Source organism: Trachurus japonicus, chromosome 1 (assembly GCF_045865225.1).
Source record: "Trachurus japonicus isolate A0001 chromosome 1, Traja_1.0".
NCBI classification, from domain to species: Eukaryota; Metazoa; Chordata; class Actinopteri; order Carangiformes; family Carangidae; genus Trachurus; species Trachurus japonicus.
In genome coordinates this window covers 13,896,215-13,914,542 of record NC_140907.1, presented here as the reverse complement: position 1 = coordinate 13,914,542, position 18,328 = coordinate 13,896,215, and the positions used below count along the sequence as shown (strand labels likewise).

Here is an 18,328-nt window from a genome sequence, read left to right as displayed (position 1 = left end):
TGTGAACAGCCATACCAAGGCTGGTTGATATTTTTTAATGGACATAGTATACACGTAGTATACAGATGTGAAAATGTTTTATCGAAGCTTATTTTGAAAGACCCACCTGACATGCGCACTAACCCGGAAGTAAACGTTCGATTTCCGGGACATGTATCACGTGTGTCTCCTGTGAACCATAATACATCCATGCTGTGAACCTGTGAAGTTTACCCACTGGTCATTGAACAGTAAGCCAACAACTATCCTGTCAGTGCATATCTCTGCGTTACGAACATTACACATGCTGAGGACGACACAGACACCTGTTTCCACTGAGTAGTTACTTCTGGGACAGAAACAGTGTCACTACATGAGAGTTTATGTGCTAGATGTCGATACCGTACTGATAATGTTTTATTGAAGTTAAAATGTCTATCCTGGAGGATTTAAAGTGTGTTTGGACGGCGAGGAGAGACCGGTGTTTTCGTTTTGACTTGTGGTGATGCATAAGTTTGAACAGACAATCTTTGGACAAACCTCACATCTCTGAAACTCCTCGCCATGTTAAGTCGCTTCATCAGAGCCGCCGTCACATTACAAAGCTCACAGAGGAGTGCAGCAGCCGGACTGACGCTCAGCAGACGACGCTGCAGCGCATCGGGGGCTGAGGATGTGGACCAGGTCCGGACTCTGCTGCAGCTCTGCCAGGACAGACACTACATCTCCCCCGGTCAGACCAGCGCAGAGCTGTTTCAGCGAGGGCTGAGCTGCAGCTACGGCCCCCTGGGCATGGAGCTGAGGAGGAACCTGCTGGAGCAGTGGTGGCTCTCTGTGACCCGGTCCAGAGCCCAGGTGTTTGGGATCAACACCCTGAGCAGCTGCACGGACGGAGCAGGACGACTGGCGGTGGTTGAGACTGAACACTTGAAACAAATACTGAGCAAGAAACAAGAGCTGAGCAAGGAGCAGATCATCCAGGAGGTGCAGAAGATGCTCTTTCAGAGGTCCAAATCTGTGAGAACAAACTTACTGCAAGGTAAAACTGCTGCATGAGAAAGTTTTCAATTGGTCTGATTTGACAGGTAATGATTGAACTATAATATACTGGATAAAAAAACGTGTTTTGGCAAACTATTGCTTTGAGCACAGCTGGTGCATAAACTGACAGATGTAAGAGACTTTTCTCACAGTTCACAGTTTCACAGTTCAAGCTTCTGTAAAACAGCAATATGTTCAGGTCCATGACTTGGTTGGAGTTTGTGCTCACGAAAGAAATAGTGTATCAGATGATATGATGCATGGGAGCGTAATGGTGACACATCCTTAAAACCATGTTCCAGCCTGATTCTGAAATTTGGAACAGTTGAATTGAAAACATGAATTGAATCTGCATCTCCTCTCAGGTGCCTTGGAGCAGTTCGTCCCCTCGATGGAGCTGGTGAACAGGAAGCTGCCCTTTGGTCTGGCTGAGACTGGTCTGTGTTTTCAGTCATCAGATGGTTCTGGTTGGTGAGGCTTCATCTGCTGTCTGTTTGTCTCCCTGTCTGCACATGCTTGATGCTTGTGAAAACTGATTGACAATGTAATATAGGGATGAGTGGGGGTTTAGTACTCTTTATTTAAACCTCAATATGTCCTAATAAATCGAATTACCGTAAACATAATAGGGTGACTGCTGAATGCTTGTTCTATAAATACAGGACTATTAAATATGTGCATCAGTAGATTATGATGTGACAATGATTGTTTGCATTTAGCAGACTATTCCTTATTTAACCACTAGATGGCAAACTGACTCTAATTTTCTCAGGTAATACACATTTGGCCAAGTTTCACTTACAGAATAGCCCCATTTGACAACAGTCATCATCTTAAAATATCTTATGGTAGTATCATTTAGTTTTCTGATTATACTAAAATGCACAATAATAGGCTAATGGATTGTTTCTGTGGCAGCCCTGCTGAGATCACTCAGACGTCTCTGGTGTGGTTCTGCTCTGCTCGCACCTCCTCCCAGTGGCTGGATCACTGGACACGGCAGCGGCTGAAGTGGTGGAGGAAAGTGAGTATTTAAAGCAGTGTCCCCCAGAAACAGGAGAAGTGTGTGTGTTTCTGGGTCAAGGCCTCCACAAAGACTTTGTTTTTTAGACCCATGTGGATTTGACTTTTTTGGTGCATGGTACAAGCAAGTAAAGTGAGTTCTTGACAAAGAAAAACACGGACATTTACATCTGTGTGGTGGAATTTATTGGTAAATTAGCTTTTAGATTTAAAATGAACATTACAGGAAATGCTTCATTGCCATGGATTTTTTACAGAAATTATAGCCAGATTTGTAGCTTTACTGTTCTTACTGATCACAAGATCATGAGGTTATTGACTAAAGTTTTGCCGTTTCAGCTGAAGCACAGGAAGCGTTGTTGAGTTGATTTTGGCTTCTCACACAAAATACGTGGAATTAGACTAATGATAAAATCATGTGAGCTCTCACCTTCCCTTTTGTTTCGTCTTTCCATCTGTCCTTTTCCAGTTTGCCTTGTCTCCCTCCAATTTCAGCAGCAGTGAAGTCTCAGAGGACGAACTCGTGGTGCCGACGTCTCGCAGCGTGAGGATCGTGTACAACTTCCCGTGGGGACAGGAGCCTCTGGAGACCCTGTGCAGCCGAGGAGATGCTGAGTTGCTGCAGACTCACAAAGTAGCTCGAGTCAAACTACAGGTCAGTCTGCTTGTTTTATGTACTATGTCTTAATGCGGACACCACAGCTTTCTCACATGAGCACTTTTTGTCAAGTCTGCCTTCATTTGCTTCATTTCAGATCTGCCAACGCTTGATAACGAGCACATCATCTCTGTTGATGCCTGTTGATTCATGTTTTATATTGTTAGTCCAACAACATTTGTTACAAGCTTAAAGGGATAGTTCAATATTTTGGCAAATGTGCCTATTGCCATAATCCCAATAGTCATAGGGGTAGGTTCATTTCTTTTAATTATTGGTGCATGTTGTTTTGAGATCTGTGGGGCAGAGATGCGAGCTGCTCAGCGAACACAATGGAGGTGAATGGTACAGGTCCCCTGTCCCTCATTAAACTCATCAAATACATAATCCAACAACTCCAAAACGCTCTTGTGGACAAGTTGTGACCTGTACATTCGTCACGCTATGAAATAATCATGTAACATCATGTAACATTACGACACACAAAGCAAATATTTGGAACTACTTGAGCTTTTAAAGTCACTCCGCCCAGCAGCCGTGTCTGTAATGTAATGTAATGTTACATAATATCTCATAGCGTGGTGAATGAGCAGGTCACAACTTCTCCACAAGAGCGTTTTGGAGTTGTTGGCTTGTTTGTTTGATGAATTTTGAGGGACAGGGGAGCTGTACCATTCACCTCCATTGTGTTCACTGAGCAGGTTTTTTTTTCTTTTTTTTTTTTTCGATTCTTTATTGAACATGTCATAGGCTAATAAAAACAAAAACAAATCAAATAACAAAAATAAAAAAAATCAGATAAGTGCATATTGGCAATCATCATCTCTAAAAGAGAATTGCCTGCCATGTTCAAAAGGGGTAAGAAGAAGTTAAAAACTTTTCTGGTCCTACCCCCTCTATTTATATACTGTTAATCAAAATAATAATGACAATAATAAGGTTGCGTCTCTGCCCAGCGGATCTCAAAACAACATGCACTGATAATTAAAAGTAATGAACCTACCCCGATGAATATAAGGGTAATGGAAATAGGCGAATTTGCCAAAATGTTGAGCTATCCCTTTAAATGGCTGTAGTGAAAAAGTCAAGACTTTATAATGTTTTTGAGACTCAACTTTTGACTAAACTCTGTTATTTTCGAGGTTGTGGTGGTTTAGACTGATCAGTGTTGAATGATCAGTCTGTGAGAACTGTCTGACCGACCATAACCAACACAATCAGATATTTATGCACTGTTAATTGTTGCAGAGTCAAAAAGGGCGCAAGACAGTCCCACACGTCGTCTCTGTAACGGGGAACATGGACCGTGGGTTGATGGCGTTCCTGTCCAACTCACTGCAGCTGCTGAGGAGAGAAGACGGCAAGCGGAGGCTGCAGCAGAGAAATGTAAGGATGACATTTTGTCGCCTTTTCAACATTATAATTATTCACTCTTTTGTGATGTGACTCAATTGCCAACTTAAATTTCTCGGTTAATTTTAGGTGCTGAAGTTGCACCCAGCGTTGGCTCCAGTCAAAGTGGCTCTAGACATCAGCAGGGGACCCACTATGGAGCTGAGACAGGTTCGGAAAACATTTATTAATCGAAGATTGGAATTATCATTTTTCTAGTGCTAGGTGATGATGATCTCCAAGTTAAAGGGTCAGCACAAAATTGTTTAATGGAACTTGTTCATTGTGCGTCTGTCAGTCAAAGTGAACTGATGAACTATTTTGCAGGTCTGTGAGGGCCTTCTTCAAGAGTTTCTGGAGGCCAAGATCCCTACGTGGCCTGGGTATCTGGAGACAATGCCAACATCAATGGAGCAGCTGAATGCCAAGTAAAGTGTTACTAAGTGCAGTGATGGATGCAGAATTGCTCACTAGGGGCAAATTAGTGGTGTTTCTCTTGCTGTGGACTCATGTTTGTCTCTTGTCTCATTGCATTTTAGGTACGATGAGATGGGAGTGCTTTTCACCGTGGTGATCGGTGACAACACCTTGGAGAGTGGTCTCCTTCAGGTCCGCAGCAGAGACACCACCATCAAAGAAACTATGCACATCTCTGAGATTAAGAACTTTGTCTTCAGATACATTTCTGCTGCTGACAAAATCTGAATGGACTCTGAATACTGTGCTGCCTCAGTTCTGCATCACTTCTATACTCATAAAACGATTGTACATCTGCAAGTCAGGGACATCATTGTGAGGAATATTTGTGCAGAGCAGCAGTGAAAATGAATCCTTGGCGCAGTGTGACCCAGTCGGGAAGTTATGTGTTACTGTTTAACTCTGGTTAGCAGTAACGCAAGTCATTATGTATTTGTTCCCCATCTGTGTATAAATAACTTATTTACCTGTTCCATGTCATTTAAACTTTTTACACAAAAAAAGCAACATTGGACCTTCTTTTGTTCATCACCATCATCATCATGAGGCATTATCCCCTCCGTGGTGGAGAAGCAGAGGTTCACTAGGCTGCTCAGAGACGGTGTGCTTGTGAATGAGTCCAGATGTTTCTGAGCACATCGCTCCACCAGCAGCTGGATCTCTGTTGATCACCTCAAGGTCATTTGCAAACTGGATAGTGACTCTGGGAAACCTGTGTCAACAGGCTCCTGAGACAAAAATGTTCACTCATAGGAACACAGAGAAACGCCAGTGATTCAGCATTTTATCAGACAAATTTGTTCACAATCTCACATCATCATAGTTTGTATTTGGAAATTCAGAGTATATTTCATCCTCAGAGTCATTAAGGTCATTGGAGCTGTCAATATGGGTCTTACTGGACAAAGACTCACTAACTCACTGGTAAAGCACAGATGTTACAGACTAGAACATATTCCCACATTCATGGTTTCTCAGCTATAGACTGCAGGATAAGTGTTGCTATTAAACAAACACAAGCTCGATAAAGACCTCAGAACAAAAACTTCTGAGGAGGTCTCAATCGCATCATGTTGATGACACTGGCACGATAATCACATTACCATTGAGCGCATTGGCCTGGCCAGTTGAGTGGCCCATCAGTGAAGTCTCGCGAGATTTTGATGTAGCTCCGCCCGTCCCCGACGCTACTTCTGACTGGGCATGTGTGTCGGTGTCGCTTAGCTGTTAGCATCCAGAGATGGCCGCAGACAAGCAAAACGAAGCTAAACTTTCTTCCATGGACGAAAACAAAGAAAATTCACTGGGACTGGAGAGTATCCTTGTCAGCACCAGATGTGTGGCGATGTTTTTGTTGAATCAATCTGCCGCAGCGAGTCTGAGTGAAGGCTCCGAGGCTAAGGTTAGCTTCCCAGCTAGCTCGCCCAGAGGATAACGTTGTTAGACGACGTGTCACTGGGGCTGCAGGCTGGAGAAGCCGATTTATACACCGTGTCGTGTAATGTTTTGACAGCTCCGTGGACAGCAGGTAAACTGTGAGTGCTAGTTTGCGTCAGGTGTTGTAAACATGTTGATTTTTTTCCTTTGAGCTGTTGTAACCTCTGAGTTTTAGCAGCAGCAGCAGCGCCGGTCTTACATCTGTACAGTCGGTGCTAACACCGCTGTGACACTCAGCGCTGCTGCTGCTGCTGCTGCTGCTGCTGCTAGAGGAAGTTAGGTTTTCCCTTAACCCTGAATTTCAGTCTTGCAAATCATCAAGGAGTCCCAACAGCAGCATGGCCTCAGGCACGGAGACTACCAGAGATACAGGTGAGCTGAGTCCTGTCACAATACATCTTAAAGGACACCTCTAGACCTAACACATTCAGGCTTTTCTGTAATAAGAGATTGATGTCTGTCACTGTCATTCCCATACCAGACAACAATCCATCTAGACATACACCATTTATGTTGAGACTGACCTCTTTGTTTTACAAACTGAGACAAAGCTGTATACATCAACACTTCTGCTGCCGTATGGTTCACTGGACACTTTGCCTGCCAGTTTACACACGTCTCATCAGTCCCTATGGCTAGGCCTGTTAACTAATTCATCAAATCAAGTCCCACTGTCATCATTGGTTGGTTCAATAGGCTTAAATAGTTTTTTTTTTTGAAAAACCAGCTGTCCTTATTAGAAAATAACCCCAAATTAATCTTGTCTGTAACAGTTATCTGACTGTGTCACCACAATGGTTTCTTTGTCCATATTGAGAAACTATGAAACTGTGTATGACTAGCTTACTGTGATATTAACCTCATTATTTTTACTAATTCCAGGGGCTACTGTTCTCGCAGACTACGTCGCCTTCGCAAGACTCTTGGTTTCAAGATGGGAAACCGACACAAGTTCATTGGCAAGAAAATAACAGTGGAAATGCTTTCTGACAGCAGGTGGGGAAGGAAAGAGTCTCATGCAGATACCACTTTGACACACAAAATGTGTGTCTGATGCAGGATTATATATGCATATCAGTCTGTAGACATTAATATTCAAGCATAAGGGATGGTTGTGATAAACCACAGGATAGAACAACACATGTACACATCCTTAGGGTATACATTGTAATTGCATTTCTCATCAGTAGGCATCAGTCTAAGTCAAGTCTGATTCATTCACTCTCTTCCACATGGCAAGGTGTAAAGTTTATTAATAATTCAACAGTGGTATCTGATCGTAATCAGCGATACACTAAGCCCAGGTATCGGTATTGGCATTGGAACTGGAAAAGCCAGATCGGTGCATCCTTAAAAAATAAATACAGGATGGTGCTGAAGAACCGATGTAGCCTCATCTCCTCCCTTCAGGTATCTGTTGCTGGTTTTGATGGAAGCAGAGCGAGCATGGAGCTATGCCATGCAGCTGAAACAGGAGGCGAATACAGAGCCACGCAAACGCTTCCACCTGCTGGCCCGTCTACGAAAAGCTGCCAAGCACAGCGAGAAGCTGGAGAAGCTCTGTGAAAGTCCCCGTGTCGACGCCAAGACCAAACTGGAGGCACAGGTAGGTATCACTGTGGACGTTGACATAAAGATTTATTAATTTGAAGTCGTTATCAGCAGCAAACACCAAGTAATGTTTTTAATTTCAGGCCTACACTGCATACCTCGGTGGCATGGTGGAGTTTGAACTGCAGGAGTGGAAGCGTGCCATGGAGGCTTTCAATAAGTGCAAGTACGTTTTGACATCGCTACAGCCTCTACAAATAGACTGGTGTTCAGTAGCTGTGGATTGTTTTTATTACAGTCGTAAAATCGTCATTTCTGTCTTGTCAGAACCATCTATGAGAAACTGGCCAGTGCGTTCACAGAGGAGCTGGCAGTCCTGTACCGCCAGCGTGTGGACGAGATATCGCCCAACATTCGCTACTGTGCTTACAACATTGGTGAGTAACACACACTTGAATGTATGCGTACTGACACACACACACTCACAGACACACACTATAACTCGGATGTTTTCCCTCTTTAATGCAGGTGACCAGAACGCCATCAACGACTTGATGCAGATGAGACTGACTGGTGGCGGAGGAGGCATGATGGCTGAGAAACTGGAGGTAAACATAAAGAAGATTAAATGAGTTCACAAAAAAAAACATGTGTTACTGGAATGGTTGATCATGGATTATCATGGATGAAATCCAAAAACGATAATGTACTTTTATCTCTTCAGGCTCTGATCACTCAGGCAAGAACCAAGCAGGCCGCCACCATGAGCGAGGTGGAGTGGCGAGGTCGGACGGTGCCGGTCAAGATCGACAAGGCCCGCATCTTCCTGTTGGGTCTTGCCGACAATGAGGCCGCCATCGCTCAGGCAAGTAGCTCCTCTTCTGTGGGTCCAAGTCCACCATCAAGCTGAAAATCTTGTGCATAACACTTCACAGTATTATAACACATGGCCAGGTGGACCCAAGCCTAAATCATACTTTCCACACCAGTGTGGAAACAGGGTCTGAACAAACAGACACCCACTGCAGTAGAAGAGTACCAGACCGACGGTTCTCGAGGACCCCTTTAATTCTTTTTCACAATTAGTACACGGGTCAGTTTAAGATCTTTCAGTGCTCGGTCTAAAGATGTGCCGTCTTAAATGTTGGATGTGGACATCCACTATTGAAAAAGTGTGAGGGAAGGAGCGTTCCAACACCATCCGTTCATCCGACATGCTCCACAGGAAGAGAATAAATCTCAGAAACGGAACCATACAAACGTATTCTGTGATCATGTAATGGCAACCTCTGTGGTTTGTTTCCATTGGGGGGCAGTAGTTGCATGTTGGTCCTGCTGTCTCTCTGCTTTGTCTCTAATAATCTATATTATTGTCTCAAAAATGAGTCATTCTTTGAATGGCCAGTTGATGCTGCATCAGAAAGCAAACCAGCCTACGAATCAGTGCCACCATGTTACATTTGCATTCTCACATGTATTGAGGTAATCAGAATGGCAGTTGTATTATGTTATATTACGGAAGTTTATTGTTGTACCAAATCTTAAAAATCATCCTCAGACCTAAATATCCAGTTTAAACTTGTTCTGTTGTTGTCTTCACACTCTTCAGTTTGTCATACCTACATGTGTGACATGTGTAGCCAGCGGCCACAGTGTCACAGGAGGAATTAGAAATGCGCTTAAGGCCAGTTTTCCCAGTGAAGGTCCAGTTCTTTAAACTTTCAGGAGGTGGCACTCTCCTCTTCACATTCTCACAGTCCCCCCCTCCCCTCCTACCCCCTCTCTCTCCACCCTCCACCCTATGGACACACCTGCCACACCCTCAGTCACTCAGGTCTCTGGCATGCTGCCTCTCTCATTGCACAACTGCATTCTGTGCATTTCAGCCCACACATGAATACAGGACTACACCCAGCAGGTCTCTGTGGAGAGATTAGTATTATCATCCCTAAGCACCTGTCATTCTCCAGTAGACCCTCTCAGGGCTCAACTGTAGCAGTACATGTCATTGTTACAGTGATATTTATAGCTCAGAGCATGGGAAAACACATTGAAACTGGAATAAACAATTGTTATCATAGTTGTTATCAAAGCCTGGTGCTACTTCTCTAAGTGACTTGGTGGAAACCAGGAAAGTCAAATCAACACTTTTAGGTTCCCTGTGTGTTGCACCTGATCCTGCGTTGCCCTCTTAGTATCTCTGTCGACACCATCCTCCTCTAATCAGTTTATCCAGTCGTACCTCCCTCTGAACAACGGAAGACGCTCAACAGGTCGAGCTTGTCCAGCGAGGCTTTGCCAGGGTGTTGGCACGAGCGTGTGGCACCACAATAACAGCAGCTTTCTGGGTGGTTGAGGGCAGCTTCATAACAGATTTATTATCGGCTCTCGCTACAATGTATTTTCTTCTAACAGTCGCTTCCCGAGGGATTCCTGCCACTTTCAGGTCAAGCTGTGCCAATAACGCCGCCCAGAGAAGTGTGAACATACTTTTACCCAGAGGTTGAAACTACAATAGTACTGTATCAGCACTTCCTCCGTCGTCAATCACTGACATTTTACTCTAATCCCACATAACCTCATCTCAACACAGACATAATATGTCCTGCAGACTCCTGAACATATCGTAGAATAACACAGGCCTATTGTGTGAGTGTGTTGATGAAAGAAAGGCGAGGTGAAGAACAATCCTGTCATTCACAAAGATCTGAACCCTGAAACTCCACAGTGTCTCATTACTGATGAGCTGTGTGCAGGAATGTGTCGGCAGCCTGCCCAGCCACATACCTGCAGTTTGCCACAGTGGCATTCCTGCTCAACTGTTGTTCTCCGTATCAACTACTACGACTTCTATACGCAGGAAATACTTGAGTTTGCATGATTGACCTTTTTTTTTTTGTTACTGTCAGGTGGATGGTTGTTGTGGATGTGTGCCACAGCATCCAGCCGATGCACTTCTCAATCATTTAGGTATTTTTGATGTAGGCCAGAGTTTTCTAGAGGCAGAACAGTCCAGCGTCAGTCAGTTAGTCCAGAAGGTGCATGGACTTCACAATACATGCATCTAAGGTGAAACAAGTAATAATCTACACAGTGAAAACATGATATTCATGGTTGGCAAACATCACTAAAGAATTATTTATTTATAAGTGTTTTTAATCTCGTGGTTAGTGTGATGCTGCATTACTTTGACAACACTGTAGAAGAGAAGACCCTAGAATATTTTGTTTTCAAACTTAACATCATTGATGTCTGAATCTTAAAGCAGAAGTAAGTGGTCCGGTCGTTTTCGCTAATGCTGCGTTCCAGGCAGGCTTTTGAAATTGTAAATTACAGCTTCAAGTCACAACTTACGACTTTGTAGCGTTCCAGGCAACCCACTCATGTTTTCCCCACCTGTTTTACCGGTGAAAGTCACTATAACGGCCACTCGTAACTTCCGACCGGTGAACTCGTACCAGATTGAACTGGTACCACTTCACGGTCGGAAAAATACGAGTTTCCTTGAACGCACCATAACAGTCCTCGTCCCTACGTCGCCACATTCACGGCGTCCCTTGGCTGCACACACAGCCCTGCATGCCGTTCTCTCTCCTCATTGGATAAAAACTGTAGGATACGATAAATGTTTTCTCTTCGGCTCAGAGCAGAGCAGAGTGACTGACAGACCCGTGTTTCAGTCCAAACACTCTATGTAAGTGATTGCTGTCGGAAGATATAACTATTTAAGACTTATATTAACACAAATATATCACTTACTTCTGCTTTAACATCAGTTAAGCTTTCCCCTCTCTCTTTACTTTCTGTCATCTAAGAAAGTTGACAAACACCCCAAAAATGAACACCTCCACCCACAGAAGTTCATATTTTATATCTTGCAGTTGAATACATTCTCTGAAATATATTGTAGATGTTAAATGTAGATGTGTTTGTGTTGTGCAGACAGCTAATGAGGAGACCAAAGAGCATCTGTATGAGACCCTGCTGGCCGAGTGCAGAGACACCATCCAGGCTGTGAGAGAGGAACTCAAGAGCGAGGCGGTAAGATGCACCAGGCTGAGAGTGAACATATTTAAGTGAAGTGGATGAATGTGAGGTCTTGTTTTTATTGTCAGGAGGTGTCTGCTAACAGGTCAGAGGAATGAGTCTGATTTACAGCCACACAGCTCTGATATGTGCCACTGGAGCAGGAATGTGTGAGGAGCTGTAACTTAAAGAAAATGTTGCTTGTCCTTGCAGAAGCAGCGAGAGAGGAGCACCGATGGCGACAGCGGCAAAGTGTCCAACCTGCAGTTCCTGCACAGGTAAAAGATCCAGTTGCTCTTGAAACACGGACTTCATTTAAGACTGTGCCGTTATCTGCGCTTGTCCTCTGACATTTGGTGAAAAACAAACGTGCTGCCGTCTCCTCCCTCAGCTACCTGACCTACATCAAGCTGTGTACTCTGGTCAAGAGGAACGAGAGCATGGCCCACACTCTCCAGGACAAACTGAAGGAGCCCGAGACCGACGAGAGCAAGAGGGGTCCCCGCCCACAGGACCTCATCCGCCTCTATGACATCATCCTGCAGGTAAATGACTGGATGTTGGGTATGTCATGGTTGTTTTGATCATTTAGTCTTGGCTGAATGTATGTTTTTTTAGAAGACCACTGCCTCTGTGGTCTTTAGATTATCTTTTGTAACTGTACTATAGATATTGTAGTTCGTCTTGTGTTGTATGTTTGCAACTAATCATCTGCAGGGACAAAGACGATCTGCTTCCTATTCACATTGGCTCACACAATTGCACTGATTGCACGTGTACGTATGGGTAAACAAGTGTGCATGTCTGGGCGGTGGTAGATTTTGTTTGAAAAGGTTTTAAATAAAAACGTAGCAGTGTGGATGTGTATCCGGTATCCGTCAGATGTGATGAGCTGATTTAATCCGTGTCATCAGCCTTGAACTGATGTGTATTTCATTTCTTGCACCATCTTTCTCCACACGTCTCTTAACATCTGCTCTGTCCATGCTTTTCTCCAGAGTCTGGCTGAGCTCTCCACCCTGCAGGGTCTGGAGGACGACCACACCTTCCAGAAGGAGGTGTCTCTCAAGATGCTGGTCTACAAGGCTTACAGGTCAGAAAACTCTGAGTTGAAATACTTGAGCTGCACCTTTTTACTCATAAAGATCCTGTGAGATCAATAAATCTCCCACAGTCGAGTGTTTGTGAGTTAATATTCTGTGCTGCCAGATGTTAACTACACCCACTATGTATTTCTCTATCAGTTGCTGTCATTTTCTATTTATGCCTTCAAACTTTTTTCAGAAGTGGCCAGATATTCTTTTAACATAAGCTGCAAACTTCATGTCTAATTTTGGAAAAATACATTCTTTATTGACAATTTGACACACACAACTTTTCAACAATGAATAGTCACATTACTGTTGTCGTTGCTCTTGCAGGTGTTTCTTCATAGCCCAGTCCTATGTGCTGGTGAAGAAGTGGAGCGAGGCGCTGGTCCTGTATGAGAGGGTGCTGAAATATGCCAAGGAGGTCCAGTCCAAGGCCAAGAGCCTCAACAACAGTCTCAAGGTTGTTCATACACCTGGACACACACACGCACATTGTAGCAGTGTCAACCTCACATTTAGAAAGTAAATTCAAGAATGATGACTGATGTCGATCATGAATCTGTGCAGGATCTTCCTGACGTCCAGGAGCTCATTGCCAAGGTCAACGCTGAGAAGTACTCACTTCAAGCTGCTGCCATTTTAGGTGAGGGCACTTGTCAGTTCATGTAACTTTCATGAGAACCCATTTGTGTTCTGTGTGTAACCCTGAGGAACCGATTGTGTTTCAGACACTGATGAGACCGCTGAAGTCCCCTCTCAGCAGCAGGTGAAAGACAACACGGTAAGAGAGGAAAAAATCATGCAAATATCTTTTTCCCGGTTAGAAAGAGATCAGAGTAGACGGTTGATGTTCACTCTCTCACCCCTCCTCCACGCAGCCCCTCTGCAAACGCCTGGAAACCTTCCGCCTGGACCCGGCCCTCGTTGGAAAGCAGCCCAATCTGGTGCAGTTCCCCCCCGACTTCCAGCCAATCCCCTGCAAGCCCCTGTTCTTCGACCTTGCTCTCAACCACGTGGCCTTCCCACCGCTGGATGACAAGGTGGAGCAGAAGGGCAAGGGCGGTCTGACCGGCTACATCAAGGGCATCTTCGGCTTCGGCAGCTAAATCCGACTCCCAGGCTTCGGCCTCCACACGAGAGGCACCAGGCCCAGAGTTAACCACAAGCAACCAGACTTGGGTCAGTTATTAATTAGGATCATTTCAGTTCATTTTAATGTTTAATTTGTGATGCCTAAGTGCAAGATGAGTGACGTGAGCAGTTCTGAAGAAGGCAGAGTGCGTCTAATCTTTGAAGAAAGATTATAGGAAAGTTATCAAATTAATTTCAAATAGCAATATGACCCAAGTCCACCTGCCACCTTTAGTAATAACACGAGGTTGCATGGGGTTCCTGAGTAAATCTTAATCTGAGCTATGGGGGTGTCTGTGACGTTAAGGTTTTACAGGTAACCATGCCGTGGTCTTGACACCTACAGCCAAGTCGTTAATCTCACAATCTCATCAGAGGCATCACTGGTCCTTTTTTTTTCTTTTCAGTGTTACATAAGCGCCTTCATTTAATTGTCTCAAATATATTCTTTTTGTGTGTGTGTTTCAGCATTGTCTCTTAAACCTAAAAACATACAAAGTGCAGTCTTATCTCAGCACCTGTTGTGCTCAGTCAATACCAGAAACGACCATGTGACCTGTCGGCTTCACCAACCGAAGCCGGTGCAGTTATCAAGCGTCTTGAGCTGCATCCCATTTCTTCCCTTCACTTTTACCGTGACCTCTCCTCCTTTTGGTTGCATATTGATGCAACGTTGCAGCTTCCCTGCATACATTTATTTTTAGGTAGGAAACACTACAGGCCAGTAATGCAACATTAACCTGGATATGAAGAAGCACAAAAAAGACAGACATGTAAGTTTGTCTTGTGTTCATCTTGTGTTTGACACGTACGAGTCATGTGTGCAGTTACGTTACCTCTTCATACAGAAGAAGACTGGATTATGAGAGTTGTGGGAAGAAGTGGGAAAAGCTAAAAAAAAAAGTTTGAAGTGCATCAACAGGATGATGGAAGACGAAGCCATGAATCAAAGCGTGAAATGTCTTCAAAGATAAAAAAAGAAAAGAAAAGATGAATGGTTCATTGTTTTAATTTATTACTATAACCTGATCATACTGTTTATGTTGTACTGTGTGACATTTGGTACTGAATTTACTATAATGTCAGACAAGGGTCCAACTGCTACAACTCATCCGGATGGAAAAGCAGTTTGTCACCACTCGTATTTTCAAGGTCAATTCTTTCCTGGAGAAGAAGCTGCTGGCAGACGACGGTGAGGGTCGTAGTCAGACTGTAATGGTTTCCAGCTATGCTTTTATTTTGACATTTACATTTTAGCAAACTGGCTGTGGTGGAGCAGCAGTAGACATTCAGGACATGAGGGAGTTTTTAGCAGTCGTCTCATTCATCACAGCACCACGCCTCTTCGTCCATTGTCAGTAGGACTGCATTGTTTTCATCACCACTTATACAGTATGTCGAAGCTGTAGCATTAGAACAATGTGTTGTCATCTGTCGTCAAAATATGGATTCATGACTTCTTGCTACACCAAAGCCACACATTTCCTCTGATCCGTACGGGACCTGTTTTACCTGGGATAACTGGTGAAACCATAGCTAGAGGACTGTTTCCCACTCACATGTAGTAACTGTTCTGCTGACTAATTTGTTCTTATTTTTTATCAGTCTTGTTTTTCTTGTTTTGTTTTGTTTTCTCCCCTTCAGTGTTTTATGTTAATGAGTTAAGATGGAGGTGCTGGGCGTAGTTCCAGCACTCTACCTCGAACAACCTGGGGGAAATGATTAGTCACGATCAATAAGTAAAATGATGAGGAATGTACGATTTGATTTAGTTTTCAGGCCTGTAATTAAAATGGCTTTGCACCAAACACTGTTTTTTCTCGATGCTTTTCATTCAAGGCTTGTATGGACAATTCAGTGGTATTGACTGAAAACCAGGCTCCTTGTCGTTCAGACATAGAGCTGAAAATAAAGGTTTAACTGAGGCATCATCTTTGATTTTTTTCAGAAACACCGTTTATAACCATATATAAATCTATATACTCATGCATAACGTTGTGTGGCTGCTCACTTACACCTCTGTTGTGTTGTGGGTGTGTTCCTGGGATTGTGTACTGTAGCATGCCTCAGGTGGGTGTGAATGTGTTTATATTGCGAGTATGCATTTTCATAGGTATGAAAAGATGTTCGTCAATCAAACAAAACCTGATGTACAACTTGCTTTTCTCTGCCTTTTGTAGCACCCAATTAGACATAATTGAATCCCTCCTTGAAACCCCTGCCACCCCTCGTACACACACACACACACACACACACAGACGGCATCTCCACCCGACTCCTTATCTGCCGACTGTCATCACTGTCTTCCACACACACACACACACGTCACATACCTCAGTCACTCTAGGAAGACAGAAATGTGCTCTGCCCGGATGGACGTATTTGTGCCTCGATGAGGTCGAGATAAAAGTTTTACCTGCAAAAAGAAATCAAGTCTCGTTGCTGATGAGAGAATCATCATCGATCACGGAAGTTGACAATTAGGAACAGGAAATAGCTGAATACATATTATTGACTGTCGCTGCATATTGTGTTATTGACCGTCACAAATTCTGATCGAATCTTTGTAATTCATATAAATTTGTTTACCAAACCACCACATCAGGTTAACCTGCTAAGTGAAACAGACTGGCACACCCTCACGTATTTCCTCTTGGCTCAGATGTTTGGTATTTAATGTGTGTATGAATGTCATGTTTATAGTGTCCTGAACACTGTGACATTTTGATTGAGAATGTGTGTGCCAGCCTCACAGCTACAAGTCTGGCTGTAGGTGAAGTTCAGCTTTGATTTTATGAATCAGAAAACGTGTGTGAATCAACAGTCTTGTCTGTCGGGGGGGGGGGGGGGGCAGTCCAGGCTTTTGGCCCTGATGTCAGACATTTGAACCCAGGATTAATCCAGACTTTTAGCTACAGCAGAAAAAAACCCACTGAAGAAGATACATCACTGTGTGTCACCATTTAACCCTTCACCTTTAAGTGCAAGCTGATGAAACACAATATAGGTTCATTTAGTAGCTTTTTGTGGGGCTTTTGAACATCTATGAGTTTGCCAAGTTGTGGGCTAATTGTAAATTGTGAGATTTCATATTTTTCTGAACTCACTTGAATTGTATGTTGCATCTGCGTTATTAAAAGTTTTGTTTGAGCAGAAGATCATGGATCTAATGTGGTCCATTTAGTTAACTGGAACGTTCAACACATCCAGATTTGTCTAAGCCAACATGGGAAGACCTTAAAGTGCATCTACGGGTGTATGACAAGTGGGCACATTACATTTATGAAGGAAGGGTTGTGTGATGTGCTTGAAAGCTTCAGCGCTGCTAATGAAATGATCTTGTGATTGTTTCTGGAGTTATAAAATTGTATTCTATTACCTCTCTGCAAAATAAAGAGTTTCTGTTTTCCAGACAGGTGGACCCACCCAGAGAGAGAAACTGTATGACTGGACACATCAAACATGTGATCTCTCTATGCTGTTCCCCACTCCACTGCAAATAAAGTCGTCCAGCTGCATTCCTGGCCATGTTTCCCTATTGTTGATGTGCCACAGAGAGCCGCCCTGGTCCTCGATCACTGGCAGGTGTGTGGAGGCTACACATACTGTAGCACTTAGTGTTGTGACGTTCACGAACGAACCGATTCTATTGAACGGCTCGTTAACATGAACGATGGGAACCGAGTCACAGCTGGGAACCGTTCTTTTTTTTTTTTTTTAAACATCTCTGTGTGTTCATAACAGTCAACTGAAGCTGCTCCATTGTCTACGTAAGTGGCGTGCAAACTCAGATATTAGTGGGATATCTAATTTTGTATTATTTTGTTCCAAATCTCACCCCAGTATTTCCAAGATAAAATGAGTTACCACCAGGCTGGCTTCTTAAAACTTAATAAATATTTAAAAAATCAGTCAAATGAGCCAGTTTTTTGAACGGCTCTTTGAAAGGAACGGCTCACCAAGATCCGGCTCCCCTCAAAGAGCCATAAATCCCATCTCTAGTAGCACGGTGCGGTGTATTTAATCATTAGCATGATGGCTTGTATAGGCCTGAGGTAACAGACTTCCTGTCGGCCCCACACTTTTCCACTGTTGACTGTACATACACAGATCTGTGTTAGCAACATCAAGATGATCTCATCCTTTATTGAGTGTTCAAGCAGTGTAGCGTCATGTGGTGAAGAGAGGGGGTGAGCAGGGCAGGTCAAAGACCCCGTTACCAACTACACTTTTGTCTTAAGGGCTATAAATGATAACAGGAAGAAGAAGTCAGAGGGAAGAGAGGAAACATCTTCAAGAACCTGTAAACTAAACTAGAGAGTACTGTCAAACGTGCGCTCATAACTATCACTTAAGTTCATTTAACTCTATGCTGCTGGAAAAGTGGTTTACAGAAGACTAGTTTTAGTGCTGCGACTGATCAGTGTATTTTTTTTTGGACTTAGTGAAGCCATGTGAAATAAAATAAAAAAAGAATAATGATTCAGAATGAACTCCTAAAAATGGACCAATTTGTGTATGT

General features: G+C 43.5%; 2 protein-coding genes across 3 annotated transcripts; both read left to right on the top strand.

Moving 5' to 3' along the window:
- Nucleotides 1–160: 160 nt before the first annotated feature.
- Nucleotides 161–4,967, top strand: polg2 (polymerase (DNA directed), gamma 2, accessory subunit). Its single transcript, XM_085774003.1, has 8 exons — nucleotides 161–1,018; nucleotides 1,386–1,491; nucleotides 1,939–2,044; nucleotides 2,513–2,698; nucleotides 3,950–4,087; nucleotides 4,184–4,264; nucleotides 4,421–4,521; nucleotides 4,633–4,967. The coding sequence occupies exons 1-8, from the start codon at nucleotides 544–546 to the stop codon at nucleotides 4,796–4,798; spliced, it is 1,359 nt and encodes a 452-aa protein (XP_085630129.1). The 5' UTR covers nucleotides 161–543; the 3' UTR covers nucleotides 4,799–4,967.
- An 802-nt stretch (nucleotides 4,968–5,769) lies between these two features.
- srp68 (signal recognition particle 68) lies at nucleotides 5,770–15,614 on the top strand. 2 transcript variants are annotated; one of them, XM_085773987.1, is made up of 16 exons: nucleotides 5,770–5,886; nucleotides 6,313–6,379; nucleotides 6,890–7,003; nucleotides 7,418–7,613; nucleotides 7,702–7,784; nucleotides 7,886–7,995; nucleotides 8,087–8,166; nucleotides 8,283–8,427; nucleotides 11,505–11,599; nucleotides 11,801–11,862; nucleotides 11,976–12,129; nucleotides 12,583–12,677; nucleotides 13,006–13,135; nucleotides 13,243–13,318; nucleotides 13,404–13,456; nucleotides 13,554–15,614. In XM_085773987.1, the coding sequence occupies exons 1-16, from the start codon at nucleotides 5,811–5,813 to the stop codon at nucleotides 13,779–13,781; spliced, it is 1,764 nt and encodes a 587-aa protein (XP_085630113.1). In that variant the 5' UTR covers nucleotides 5,770–5,810; the 3' UTR covers nucleotides 13,782–15,614. The 2 variants fall into 2 exon arrangements, with proteins under 2 accessions (XP_085630113.1, XP_085630102.1); XM_085773976.1 differs by having other exon boundaries at nucleotides 11,798–11,862.
- The last annotated feature ends 2,714 nt before the right edge of the window (nucleotides 15,615–18,328 follow it).

Excerpts from the sequence above, each read along its gene's own strand:
- polg2 (XM_085774003.1), top strand. The coding sequence starts at position 544 with ATGTTAAGTCGCTTCATCAGAGCCGCCGTCACATTACAAAGCTCACAG. Across the intron at positions 2,045-2,512 it reads GGCTGAAGTGGTGGAGGAAA|TTTGCCTTGTCTCCCTCCAA; the intron begins GTGAGTATTTAA and ends GTCCTTTTCCAG. Across the intron at positions 4,265-4,420 it reads CCACTATGGAGCTGAGACAG|GTCTGTGAGGGCCTTCTTCA; the intron begins GTTCGGAAAACA and ends ACTATTTTGCAG.
- srp68 (XM_085773976.1), top strand. The coding sequence starts at position 5,811 with ATGGCCGCAGACAAGCAAAACGAAGCTAAACTTTCTTCCATGGACGAA. Across the intron at positions 7,004-7,417 it reads GAAATGCTTTCTGACAGCAG|GTATCTGTTGCTGGTTTTGA; the intron begins GTGGGGAAGGAA and ends TCCTCCCTTCAG. Across the intron at positions 13,319-13,403 it reads TCAAGCTGCTGCCATTTTAG|ACACTGATGAGACCGCTGAA; the intron begins GTGAGGGCACTT and ends ATTGTGTTTCAG.